Source organism: Echeneis naucrates, chromosome 22, assembly GCF_900963305.1.
Source record: "Echeneis naucrates chromosome 22, fEcheNa1.1, whole genome shotgun sequence".
Taxonomy (NCBI): Eukaryota; Metazoa; Chordata; class Actinopteri; order Carangiformes; family Echeneidae; genus Echeneis; species Echeneis naucrates.
Genome location: NC_042532.1, coordinates 3,414,851 through 3,428,332, shown reverse-complemented (window position 1 = coordinate 3,428,332; position 13,482 = coordinate 3,414,851). Strand labels below are relative to the sequence as shown.

General features: G+C 39.9%; 1 protein-coding gene across 3 annotated transcripts in view; it reads right to left on the bottom strand.

The window, feature by feature from the left end:
* The window catches only part of eipr1 (EARP complex and GARP complex interacting protein 1), a 55,711-nt gene that overhangs the window by 37,644 nt on the left and 4,585 nt on the right, over window positions 1-13,482 (bottom strand). For 2 of the 3 annotated variants that reach the window (XM_029494471.1, XM_029494470.1), the window contains exons 3-4: window positions 8,545-8,677; window positions 5,975-6,131 (exon numbers count right to left, since the gene is read on the bottom strand). In XM_029494471.1, coding sequence (XP_029350331.1) covers window positions 5,975-6,131; window positions 8,545-8,677 — 290 coding nt within the window. Of the gene's footprint in view, window positions 1-5,974; window positions 6,132-8,469; window positions 8,678-13,482 lie in introns of all 3 variants that reach the window. The other variant, XM_029494469.1, reaches the window with a different exon arrangement.

Here is a 13,482-nt window from a genome sequence, read left to right as displayed (position 1 = left end):
CTTTACGCAGCGTAAGATGTATTCTGTTGCATACCGAAGGGGTTGTACCATACCGCAAATGCTGGAGCCTAAACTCTTCCTTTATGAGCCCATTAGTGTTGATTGGATAACCTGTGCGTCTTTATTGTTAATTATTAGTTTGTTTAGGCTCAGCAATGAAATGCAAGAACTTAAACAACTAAATGGTACACAACCCAGGTGAGAAAGTAGCATTTTAACTTGGGTTCTGTTGACTTTTAAAACCCGCCATTAAGATAAGCATAACCTTGGTCTGGAAAAGCTGCTATATGCTTTTGAATGTTTTGATTCAGGCAGACTTTTCTTACTATCTGGGAAAAAATCTGTGTCTAATATAGGTCAAAGAATGTATGATGTCAAAGGGGTGCTGGCCTGGCTGAAGTATGGGTTGCCTCAGCCTGTCACACTTCTAAAGTTGCTGTCATTAGAGGGTTTCGAAATGATCCTTTTTATTTAAGGAGTTTATCAATTAAACAACGCCATTTCCACGGACTTCACTCCACACTTTGTCAATCTGAAAGTGCAGCAACAATGCCATTGTTGAGAGGGTGTGTTATACACAGTGAGAGTGCTCACAAGAGATAAAGGAATGACAGAAGAAAGAAAGTGAAACCAAATTGAGATTGGCTTTTGGATTTAGTCCAAATTTCAAATATATGTAGTTCCATTAGTAAAGGTGGAATGTGGAGACGGATGGAAAGAGGGAGGGAGAGAGGAAGGCAGCCAAAGGAGGGGGAGAGGTGCTGTGTTAATAAGGGCTGTAAATTCTTTGCTGCTGGGGGACTTTTACGGTTCTGCAAAAGGATGGGAAGTCATGGGCATAGAATGTACAGATAAACACACACCAGAGAAATTGTTTTTGTCATTTTGTTGCATCCACTTACATTTACTGCCAATTAAGCACAAAGACAGGTTTGGACTTTATCCAAATGTATCATACCACAATACAAGACAGGTTAAAGGGTTAGTTGCTACTGTACTCACTCTGTCTGTTCATAATGCAGTGAGGTATTCCATGTGCAGTTCACTTGTCAATGTGTACCCTCCTTTTTGAGAAAGTTAAATCTAGGTCAACTGTACTTGGTTGTAGAATAAACAATTTCCAGTTGGCGGTCAGTAGGTTGTATCTGTCTGTCTTGATAGCTGTATGTGCATATATATGTATGTGTATGTATACATATATTTAAAGGGACTGTTTTTTAAGTTTCCTCTGCTGCTGAATGTGGTGCTGGCGTTGGTGATTGCAGCTTTATGAGTGCTTCAGCCATCATTGTCTTTATTATACAAGTAGTTTTTAAAAGGCCCTCTGAACATGGCTACATCTTGAGGGTAGATTGGAAGCTACAGTGAGATGTTATGATAAAGTGTCAAGAGGGGCTGAACTATTGCTTTCCTATCATTTTTAATTAATTCCTGCTATGAAGACAGTGAGGTGTACAGTATCTTAAATTGCCTTCCTCTGTCATTGAGAACATAAGTTATGTGCATTTGACCTTGAGCTCTGCAACAATCTGGCACACTGGTACTGAGAGGGTATGGTATATTTTCAGGGAGAGTTATGGAGGTTTTACAGCCACATATATAAAAGTCTGATGCTCTTCTCAGGCATGTTCTCTGTCTCACACAGTTGGACCAAAAAAGACAACAATAATACAACAATAATAATAAAAAAACATTATAAAAGATAGAAATGGCTGATTCAAAACTTGTCATTATCAAATGTGGGCATATATACAATTTTACACAAACAATTCTACTTACACTTCAGAAGAGTTCCATAAAAGGATCAATGCATTTATTTGAGAGCAATTTTCAAGTCAGTAAAATACCCAGGTATATTCACCAACAAGTTGCCTATTGAATGTTTCATTGATGTTCCCTCTTCAGTAAATTTCTCTTTGACACTACAGGCTTTGGCAAACAAAAAGAGAATACACTGTATTCAAATGTGATATCACAGTAAACAAACACGTTGGGCTAAGTTAAACCATCCAAAGTCAACGAAGTTACTTCATAAAGAAACTACTCAATAAATGATTAAGTAGAATTGACTTTGGCAATTGCTGCTCAATCTGCTGCTTTGAGTGAAACTTTTGAAATTCTTCATTCTTCCCCAAACAACTCACTTAAAGATCTGACAACGGATTAGATGGGAATTGAATTCAATAAGCAGACAGGGAGCATCTGTGTGGTGGCTCTTATTTATAAGACATTTTTTTTATTGTGTAATTTTCAGGAGGATTTCCCAGTTCATACTAAAGCTGTGTGGAAAGTAAGAATGCTGCCATTTTTATTAAATATTTAACATTAATGTATGTGATTCTAGGTTGCAGCTACAGGTTTTGAACAGTAATCAGGCTGCAAACTAAAACTGTCCCTGTTCTCTCTAAAACATCAGTTTTTGATGAATTATGAAAATCTTTTCTCATCTTTGTTAAAATTTGATTTTCAGATAACTTGGTGGGGGTTTAACTGGGTTATTTATCTATTTATCTGTCAGAATTAAAAACCTACAAAGTGATAAATTCATCTGAACTTTTCAAAAATACCACATTTAGCGATACATGGTTTTCATTTGGCATCAACAGTGGGTGTTTAGAGATCTTTTTACTAAGCTATAACTTCAGTTAATTGGAAAATGTTTTAAAAGATGAAAATAATTAGATTAGGTAAGAGATTCAAAAGTTTTGAGATTTGAGAAGTAGATTCAGAACAAGGTTGGGATTCCGATGCTGTCAAACTGCAACACAAATTGAACTGTAAAACATAGAAATGATTGAGAAAACTATGAAAATCATTTCTAGGTTTAATTTTTAATGTATCTACTACTTACCTGAACTTCAAGAAGATTATTTTTGACCAGTGTCTGCTGGACTTTGAGGAAAAACCATCAGACCTAGAAACTCTAGTGCAACGCCTGCACCATGGTGTTTAATCTAGGATGTGGGTGAAAAGGCTTGAACACAGAGGTTGTATAATCCACTGATGGCCCCCATCACCATCACAGACACACACGCACACACACATGCACGCAAATATAGTGTACATGAGAGCCCTATACTGGGGTTCATTTAATTGGGATTGGGGGATTACCAAGCACACACATGGACAAAAAGCAGAGATGCTATCACACTACAGGATACAGGAACACACACACACACACACATGCAGCCTGACTAACACTGGAGAGCGTGAAAGCCTTTCACTTGCAGTGATCACACATAACACATGATTGCATTCACATGTCTGCACAAACAAGCACAATCACACCCACAAACACCCCCTTCCCCCTCTTATCACACCAAACTTTAGAAAATCAACCTTGCTGCCTTTTATGCTTAACCATTCCCTCCTAGGGCCCTGATTGGCGAAAATGGCTCTATGGGAATCGATTTGTTCAACTGGCATGGCTCCCAATCGAAACCAAGTGCAAGAAGCATAAGTAGAAAGAAAAAAAACTTGATTTTCCCTTGCTCTATTTAGCCCCATTTTGTTGGGTGCAATCTGCCGATATTTCCATTCAGTGCACGGTCACAACAGGACAGAGTCTGAAATGTTTGCCCACCCAAACAATGAAGGGATTTGGGTTAAGGAGAAAGTCTTATTGTTGGTGGGAGTAGAGGGAGACTAGCAACTGGAAAACACACCCATACTACCCTACTCATGGGCATGCTACAGTGGACACAAATACTGTACAGACAAGCAGGTGGACACACAAAATATAGAAAAAAGCCTCATAAGAATACAAGCTACATTCTCTTTACGATTGTTAACACACACACACACGCATATGGAGTGTGTGTGTGTGTGTGTGTGTGTTTCATGGAGAGATGGAGGAGGTGGGCAGCAGACCAAAGCCATTCATCTAGGGAAGCGAATAGTGCACAGCGTAGGCTACAGGCTTCACAGCGCCCACTGCACACTCCCACCAAACACACACACACACACACACGCATGCAAACTGTGATGCCCTTGTGAGGGTTACAGCTCTCAGGGTGTTAAGATGGCGGAGCACAGAGCCATCAATCTTTACCCAGCAGCCTTGCTTGACCTACCCTCTGACTCTGACACACACACACACACACACACACACACGGACTGACCCCAAACATACTAACCCCTCCAGTTTTTACACAAAAGAACAATAACACACACCAAATTACACAAATTCACACACAAGCACTCACACTGCTTTGTGAGCTGTCTCTATCATCCTCACTCTCTCTCCATCTTTATCTCTGCCTCGCAGACACTTGCTACAGTATGCATCCTGTTAACTGATTGGCACCTCTAAAAGTGATAACAATCATGAGGCAGCTGATGAACGGTGGACTAAAGAGGAGAATGGCCATTGATTTTCACTCTCATAGGCACTGAGTTGTAGTGAGGTATTGTGCAGTGGAGCTCTGAGTATAAGACAAAAGAATCATGCCTGCAATCTGAGATGTTGCCCAGTCAATAGACTCAGCCCAAAAAATGTAAACATTCATATGGAGAAGATCCATGAGGAGAGAGAGAGGTAATGTTAACATGAGGCTAACATAAGACTATCTCAGTAAACCAATGATCTTTCTTTTTCTTTTAAGCCCAAAAGCAAATTACACAAGAAACAAATAACATATGAGATAAGTGGAAACTTCCAGAATTAAGCCTAAAAGCAGCTAATCTTTCACCAAAGCTTAATTATTTGACCACAATGAGCTAACATGATTCTCTTGAGTCACTTGACTCAAGTTGAAAGACTTTAGTATTCCAATACATTAGTATATTTATCATATCTGTTGGCTTTGAAATTGCTAAATGTTAGTGATATAAATGTCAGTTATGATGGATAAGATGTATTTACATCTTCTTCATCACCAGGATTGTGAGACCGGGTGGATGTCAAGAAGGCCTTTTGAACTGATTTTTTTTTTTTTTTTTGATGCTAGTGTTAGAAATGACTCTGGTACCATGTAAAATATTCCATTTGGTATCAAACAGTATGCAAGTCCATGGATTGACCCAGTATTTTGTCACCTGTTCATAAATACAGGATAAAAGAAGGTTTTGACAGCTGCTCCTTTAGAGCTGTGATGAACTGATTTTATGTAAATAGTGTAACTTTGGGTGTCAGCAGTAATCCCACCCTTTTTTTACAAAATAACCAGGTATACCCGGGTTTTCTTTCAAAGGCTAAACCTGTTAATAAAAACTGATTGACCTTTTTTTCCCACTGGAGACGAGTCTATCTTTTCAGACTGAGGACGCACGGGGATACGACTGCTTGGAGCAATGTCATCAGAGCACAAGCACAGATGCAGGGAGAGTGAGCGATGAGCTACTGCACAGCAGGGGAAGGTTCTCAAAATTTGTGGGTTCACCTTGGTGTTGTGTTCACATCAAACGTGTTTGGAGCCGGAGCAGATAAATACACATGCCTACTGCAGACTCGTGATCTATAACTAAATGATGGTTGTGGCCTTTTCCATTGTCAACAGAAGTGTCATGTTTGTGAGTCTTTGTGGTTTTTTGACCAGAAGAAAAGGGGCTTACTGTGGCAATATGTTTCACAAATGTCCACCCAGTTAAAAATTATCATGTACAGTATACAACTACAGTTTAGAGAAGTAGTGAAGGACTTGTCATTTATCAGCACCACAATAATTAGAACAAATGTATTATACCCTTTCAGTAGCATAAAACTAAAAGAAAATAGTAAATGTGTTACACAAGGTGAAAACGGCAGCAGGGATGAAAAAGAAAAGTCTAAGGGCCCTGCAGGCACTGTACTTCATAAGGACCATAAGTTATTAGATGTTGTGTGCAAAAATTAACAGTTCCCTTCCTTCAAATACACTATGAGCAACATCACTACACAATATTGTGTCACAAAATAAGAACTGCACTTGCATCACATACTTGGTAACTTTTATAGCAGCAAGTTGAAACACTATTGTTTATCAGTAACACCTACCAGGCAGCATTGCCATGGGCACTGTCATTTAGGTGACAAAGCAGTTCCAGGGTTTGGGGGTTGTGGGCGGTGTCGTCCGGTGACTCATGGCTACCTGTCTCCCAGTCGGAGGGCATCCGCCATACTGCTGCACAGGAAACCACCCTACTGTCACAAGCTGGAGGGAAATAGCACATATATTCACATGTAAACACACACAGTCACATGTTGAGCACATGAGTACTGTGTGAGTATGTGTGGTGAGGTGGGTGTGGAAAAGGGAGGATGTGGGGTGAAGAGGTGCTAACACAGTGACATGTACACTCCTTGAAACACACATCACAAATTAGTTACTTTGGCACATCCACAGCAGAGCCAGAGCTGCTAATTAGAACCAGTAGAGTAAATGTAGGACTGATAAAATAATTGGAATAAAAGTTTGAGGCTGGGGGGCATAACCTATCCCAATGAGAGAGAGAAAGCAGAGAGAGGGAGAGGAAACAGTGAGAGCAAAAGAGCGTAATTTCTTTTTGGTGTAGCTATTGACAGCATGTGGGCAGGCGTTGGGCTATGAAACTCTGGCATTAGGCCTATTTGTCAAATTAAAAAGCAACTTGGTGCGAGTCCACAGGCTCTTGAGTGGTTTCAGACAACCTTGCACTTGCAGTAAGTGGGCAAGCAATCATCTTGAACAAAAGCCTTTTCTTGCCCATATGTTGAGTACCAGTGGGAGCCAGTGCAGAAATGCTATAGAAATGCACTTGTGTACATGTGTCTATTTGTAAATACTGTGTGTATATATATATATATATATATATAAAAAATATATATACACGTGTGTGTGTGTGTGTGTGTAGTGTGTTCAGCAGTGCATGGTGGGCTGTCTGAGATTCAGCATGGGCTAGAGTGGCTGTCATCTTATGAACTCAAGCATGCAGAAATCACCTGACAGAGAGTGAGAGACAGTGGGAGAGAAAAGAAGGAGGTTGGAAAGAAGCTAGTGGTGGTGTGTGCATTTGTGTGTGTATGTGTGTGTGCACGTGTGTGTGTGTGTGTATGCATGTATGTGCATAGTTGGTTGGAGGGGGCTATTTGCTATTTCTCAGATCCAATTCATTACTTATATACCTGCTAAACCAGCAGTGTTTTTGTGTCTTTGCTAGTCAGCCATTATTATTACAAAACTACTTTTCAGTAAAAAAAAGGGTTAGGGTTATGCATACTACTGACACTTATGATCAGCTGCGGAGTGCACTGCAGCCCTGGCACTGTTGAAATACAAGGATGATGCCAGAATTCAGGAAAGTTTGACTTTTGACTTTCCCTGATATGAAGTGACATATTCCTCTGTGCACATATCACCAAGTACAAATTTTGTTTTAGAATAATTTGTGTAAAATCGCTCCAGTGAACTTGACTGTCAATTGGAGTCATCATCATGGCTGTCACATACTTTCTGACTTTAGCACTAACACAACATCAGCGCAATCTCCCCAGCAAACATAATTAAGTATTAAGAAATATCTACCTGTTGGTTTTAATATGAGCAGAATTGTATATTATATTACCGTATTACAAAGTAATTATTATGTTTTTCCAATTTTTGTGATTTAATAAGCAATGTACTTGTCTAGAGCAAATGTTAACTTAGTATGAGGTAATCCATGGCTTTCTTTTTTGAAATGAGTAGACACCGCATTTGGAGGAGAAGTTGGACCTGACGAGGAGCTGGATCTGACCTGCTCTGTGTTCTATCCTGAGTGTGTGGTACACTCTTTTGATCAAACAGTAGCCCCCCCTCCAATTCATCCTCTGCCTTACAATCTATTTTCCTCTAAATGTGACCAACTCATTAGGAAAATTGTCATTAGAGAGAATACAGCTCTAAGACTCTTCAGTATTGGCTCCACCTTTCAGACCCAGAGTGTATGTCCACTTCTCGACACAGTTTTTTATTTAAAGCCAATAAATGCAGAAAAAAAATAGCAAGAAGTGAGCTTCATTGTCTCAATGCCAGCTCAGACTCTGGTGGTGCAATAAAGCATTCAAGATATTCACATGCATGTCAAACCATATAGTTTCATTTTGAAAATGATAATTTTTGCTGCATCAACATCTTCTTGAGTCATCTGCCCTCAGACTTTGTCTTAATTGTAACAGAGTTCTCAATTTGCACCTGTTCCAAAATGCAAAGAACTAGGTACTCATTAATAAAAAGAAGCAACAACTGAATATTGGTTCTGCTGTTGATTGTTCTAAGTTTCTTACCTATTAAAAAGATTCCATTAGAAAAACTTTGACTTTCAAATATCGCAGTTACATGGATCATCATGTCTATACATTATAAATAATTCTATCAGTCTGATAACAACTTCTAACATAGTATATACTGTCAGAAATGCAAAGACAGGTCATCAGTTGAATACTGATTACATGTTACAGGTCTCCACAGGACATTCACTGAAAGAAAGACATAGGAAATGCAAAGGATGATTAAGTATATGCAAAATAGAAGCAAATAATCAAGAGAAAAATGGTGCACAAAGAAGCAGAAAATAGAGCCAGAGACAGAAGGAAACAGTGGGACTCACTTTTGTTATAGCAGGTGGTAAGCACAGCCTTATCTGCAGGACTGGCGCCAATGTGCCATATCTCCCCAGCTTGGTGCAGAAGGACATTCTTATTAATGATGTTATTCTCATCATCAAAGTCAATGATGTGGATCTGGAAGTAAAGCAGAGACAGAGAGATGTATTGAGGGTGAAGCTCAAACACTGCATGCATCTCCCTTCACACACCAACTGTAGTTCAAAGCTCCACTCCATTCCTCTGATTCCCCCAAAGAGAAAAAGGTTGCTATTTTAGTATAACAGTATATGTAATTTCAAGGCAGGCATCACTTTGGTACTCTTTCTCTCCTTTTATTTTTTTTTTATCCCGATCAACTTCATACAAGGAAAGACTCTTCATCTTGACTTGGCCTTTAAAGCGACAATTTAAACACTTTGAAGTCATGCTGGATTCATGGAAGTTCATTAAATCGTATGTTGGGGGAGCCAGATGAAAATGGAAAAAAGGAATGGAAAATCAATAAAAGCTCATTCTATCTTTTTTGTTGTTGTTGTTAGGAGAAATTGGCCATTAAAGGGTCTTAGAATAAGCTGCATGAGCTGCACTGCACCAGTGTGGTCAGGGAAGCTGTCCAGCTGAAGAAGGAGTCCCTTAGGTCCATGTTGTCCCTGGGGACTCCTGAGGCAGTTGTACGGTACCAACAGGCCTAAAGGGCAGCTGTGGCAGAGGCAGTGGCAAAACAGTGGGTTTTGGAGGAGTTTGGTGGGGCCATGGAGAAAGACTTACAAATACATTTCTGGAAGACTGTCCATCAGGGGACCATCTGAACTGTGTGCAGCAAGCATGAAAACTGTTGAACTCAGATGAGGATGCGATAGGACAGTGGAAAGAGCACTTTGGGGAACTTCTGAACCCCACTAATCAACCCTCTGTAATGGAGACAGGGTTGAAAGTTTATGGGGATTTATTGTCAATTTCCCTGGGTGAAGTCTCTATGGTAAATCTTTGCCGCTCCTGGGATTGATTAGATACCCCTGAAATACTGAAGGCTCTGGGTGTTGAGGGGCTGTCTTGGTTACACACCTTTGTAGCATTTTGTGGAAGTCAGGGAGTCAGTGCCGAAGGAGTGGCAGACCAGGGTGGTGGTTCCTCTCTTCAAGAAGGGGGACCAGAGGGTGTGAGGCAACCCTGAAACGGCTGCTTGTATCTGCAATCTTGTTCTTTCAACATGAACCATTGCCCATGGCTATAGGTGAGGGTAGGAACAAAGATTGCACGGCATACCAAGAGCTTTGCCTACTGGCTCAGCTCCCTTTTTGTGACAACGGTGCGGTACAGCAAATGCAGCACCTCACCAGCTAACCAGATTTTCTGATCAATCTTATGCTCCAGAGTTCCTTCACTCATTAACAAGACCCTGAGATACTTGAACCCCTTCGTTTGGGGCAAGGACTCATTCCCCAGCTGGGGTTGGTAACCCATTGTTTCATGTTGAGAAGTTTAGAGGTGCTGATCCTTATCCTTGCTGCTTCACATTCAGCTGCAAACTGATCCAGTGAGTGCTGTAGATCTAAGGCTGAGATTGCCAAAAGGACCACATCATCCGCTAAAAGCAACAATGCAATCCTTCCGACTACCGACCTGCAACCCCTCCTCACCATGGTTGCAGCTCAAATCCTGTCCATGAATATCACAAACACAATCGGAGAAAAGGCACAGCCTCGGCAGAGGCCAACACCCACTGGAAACGATTCTGACTTCCTGCTGAATATCTGCAAACAGCTCTCGCATTGAGATAGGGTGAGAAGCTCAGACATCTGGGAGAGACACTGAGCACAGCTGCTGATTCTTTGCATGGAGAGGAGCCAGTTGAGGTGGTTCAGACATCTGATAAATTTGCCACCAGGGTGTCTCCCTACGAAGGTGCTCCTGGCAAATCCAAATAGGAGGAGACCGCAGGGCAGACCCAGATGGAGAGAGTATATCTCCTCACTGGTCAGGAAGCACCTTGGGATTCCTCAGTCAGAGTTAGCTGAGGTTGCTGGGAATAAGGAAGTCTGGGGCTCCTTTCTAAAGCTGTTACCCCTGCGGCCCGACTTCAGATAAGCAGTTGAAGATGGATGGATAGTTCTGAGAAGCTTTAATTGTGAATTAATTAATTAATTGCAAGCAACCTTTAACAGCGGATGATGTTTAGTTGTAGCTGAACACGCTCTAAAAACCTTTGTGATCTGTAAGGTGTGTAACTTACCAGTTGATTACAGTACAGTAACTGTAAATGGAACTGCAACAGTATAGAAAACATTCCCTACCATGAAAACATATCTATAGCAGATTTCTGTGCATTAAGTTGTATGGGTCAGCTGGGGATACTAAGCTTTCCTTAGCATGAAGACTGTAGTCAAAAGGGAAATGTAGACCTAGCTCTGACTAAAGGAACTTCAGAAAAGAAAAGGAAAAAAAATAAAATAAATAAATGTCAAAGGCAATTACATGTTTCCCAAAATGTTGACCCATTTTTTGAGCATACATTTTAAAATAATTTTTTCCTTTAACGAAGCAATTTTCAAATTCTGTTGACGTTGAAGTCTGATGCAATTTTGTGTCTGAAGTTACCATCCTTTGAATGTGAAGCTGTAGGCACATCTTATGGGGGTGTAAAGTACTGAATTTACATGATCTCGTTTAATTCCATTGCAAATGCACTAATAGCACAGAAAAATCCAAATACAAGTTCATATTATTTGTACGTTTATTTATTGGAACCAATCAAAACTTTCAAAAAAATTGGCATGCCATGCTTGTTGAAATTCTTTGCTCATACAATCTCTTTTAAAACAATATTTACAATAAGATCGATGAAGCAACACTTGTTTTACGCCCATATTGTTACATCAAGTTTGGGATTTAAATTTGAAAATAAATAATTATTAATATACTTGATTTAACAAATATAGTGTGTAATACTTCAACCAGAGCATTCTACTGCACTGAAGCAGTATAATGTCCCTCAATGTAAATCTCTTCAAATAAAAGTGTTTGACAGATGAGTGTACAGTATGTGCTGGAATGTAAATCTTGAATCTTAAATCTTCTTGTGAGGACCTTGTCAAAAGTAGGACAATGGCAAAGATATTATTGTGTTGAAAACATAAAAACTGTATAATTATAATTATACTTGTTAAACTGTAATTCTGGAAAACCTATCAATTAGTTTGGCATTATCTTACATTTCAACCATTTAGTATAGAACAAAAAAAGGAATGGTAACAATATTTACTTCGCATTAGAATTATTCATACCAAGGTCATATTAAGAGAGCTTCCTTTTTTAAATTTTAAATCAAACTGAAATGCCAAACAATGAAAACACTTAACTTGAAAACTGTTATAAGGCTTATTGTCAGACTGATGCCAGACCAACCAACATCAGTAGTTTATTATGCTTTTTAAAGATTCTTAATATTTTAAGTAATATATAATTTAATGTGTACTGATCAGGCACAACATTCAAACCACCTGCCCAATATTGTGTAGCTCCCCCTCATCCCACTGTAGCAAGTCTGACCCACCATGCATGGCCTCATGTTGTGCATGTATGCTGGGGGTGGAGACAATGTGGACTTATTCCATCACTTCCCCCAACACCCTGTTACTGGTTTTGGGTTGGTTTCCTCCTTGAACTATTTGCAGTTTCAAAATTGCCCCAGCTCAGTGATTTGCCTGTAGCAATTTGACCCTCAACAGGTCTCTGATGTGTCTCCTGAATCCAACACAGTCACTATGACAAGCAGCACCTTTCCTTCTTTTTTACACAATTTATGCCTTATTAATAGGTGAAGCAGAAAGAGACAGGAAATGGGGTGAGAGTGTAGGATTGACATGTAATAAATGGTCTACCTTGTTGGGAGTTAAACCGGGACCTTCCTGCTCAGTATTCCCATATGGTACACAAAATAAGCAAATGATGTAGCCAGTATTTTTCATACAAATCTAAAACAATAAGGAAAAAGAAATAAAATATACTTTACACCTGAGTTTTAATACTTGTGTTGATGGCTCTAGATTACTTAAAATAAATAAATAAAAAATGAAAAATAAAATAATTTTAAAATTGAATAAAATTTTAAGATTAAAAAAAAAAAAAAGTCTATATTAAGAATGCAGAAGATCAACTAAAATATCTTCTTACAACGTAAATCCCCAGGGTAAAATTGCCAGGGTGTAGCTCCTCCTCGTGGTGTAATACTGAGTCCTTGGCTGCACTTGCAAACACAATCAACAGCTGTGTAGATTTTACAGCACTGGAGTTGAACAAACAGGCTAAACTTTTATCCATAATAAGTTAATAGAACCTCCTCCTCACTGAGCTCTTTTCATTAGATGGAAATCTATTCTATGAGGGCCCTCGATTGAATGCAGTTCAGGGCCCACAATGCCGTAAAACAGTAAGGGTCTCAAGATTTGATCAGAAAATATACGGCAGTTTCTCCCATAAGAGAGACACTTACAGCACCTTGGGGGACTGTTAATGGGGTCGCCCTGGACAATAACTCCTGCTAGGCACTTCCACTCTCCTTTCCTGTACTACTTTTACAGGCCGAACAAGAGGATGAATGGAGGGAGTGCAAGGAGGAGGAAGAGAAGAGCATTGGACCGGCAGCATCCTTCAGCCTTTTCAAAGTCAGCTAGGCGGCTATTAACCTTGGGTTGGACTGCATCGAGCAAAAAATTATTACGCAAAGTTATAATTTTATGGTGGTGGGGGAGCGGTACAAATAAATTCAGGCTGGTGGGACAGGTTAATTGGAAGGCCTAGTAATAGGGTCCCCCCAAATGAACTCAGGTGTGAGGGGAGAGAGAAGTTCTAGCCCTCCTCCCCCAGGTGATTTATCTGTCATTCTTTCAGGCCTGGGGAGTGACTCATAGCCTTCAGCCACTTGGGCACCCAGCCCAGTG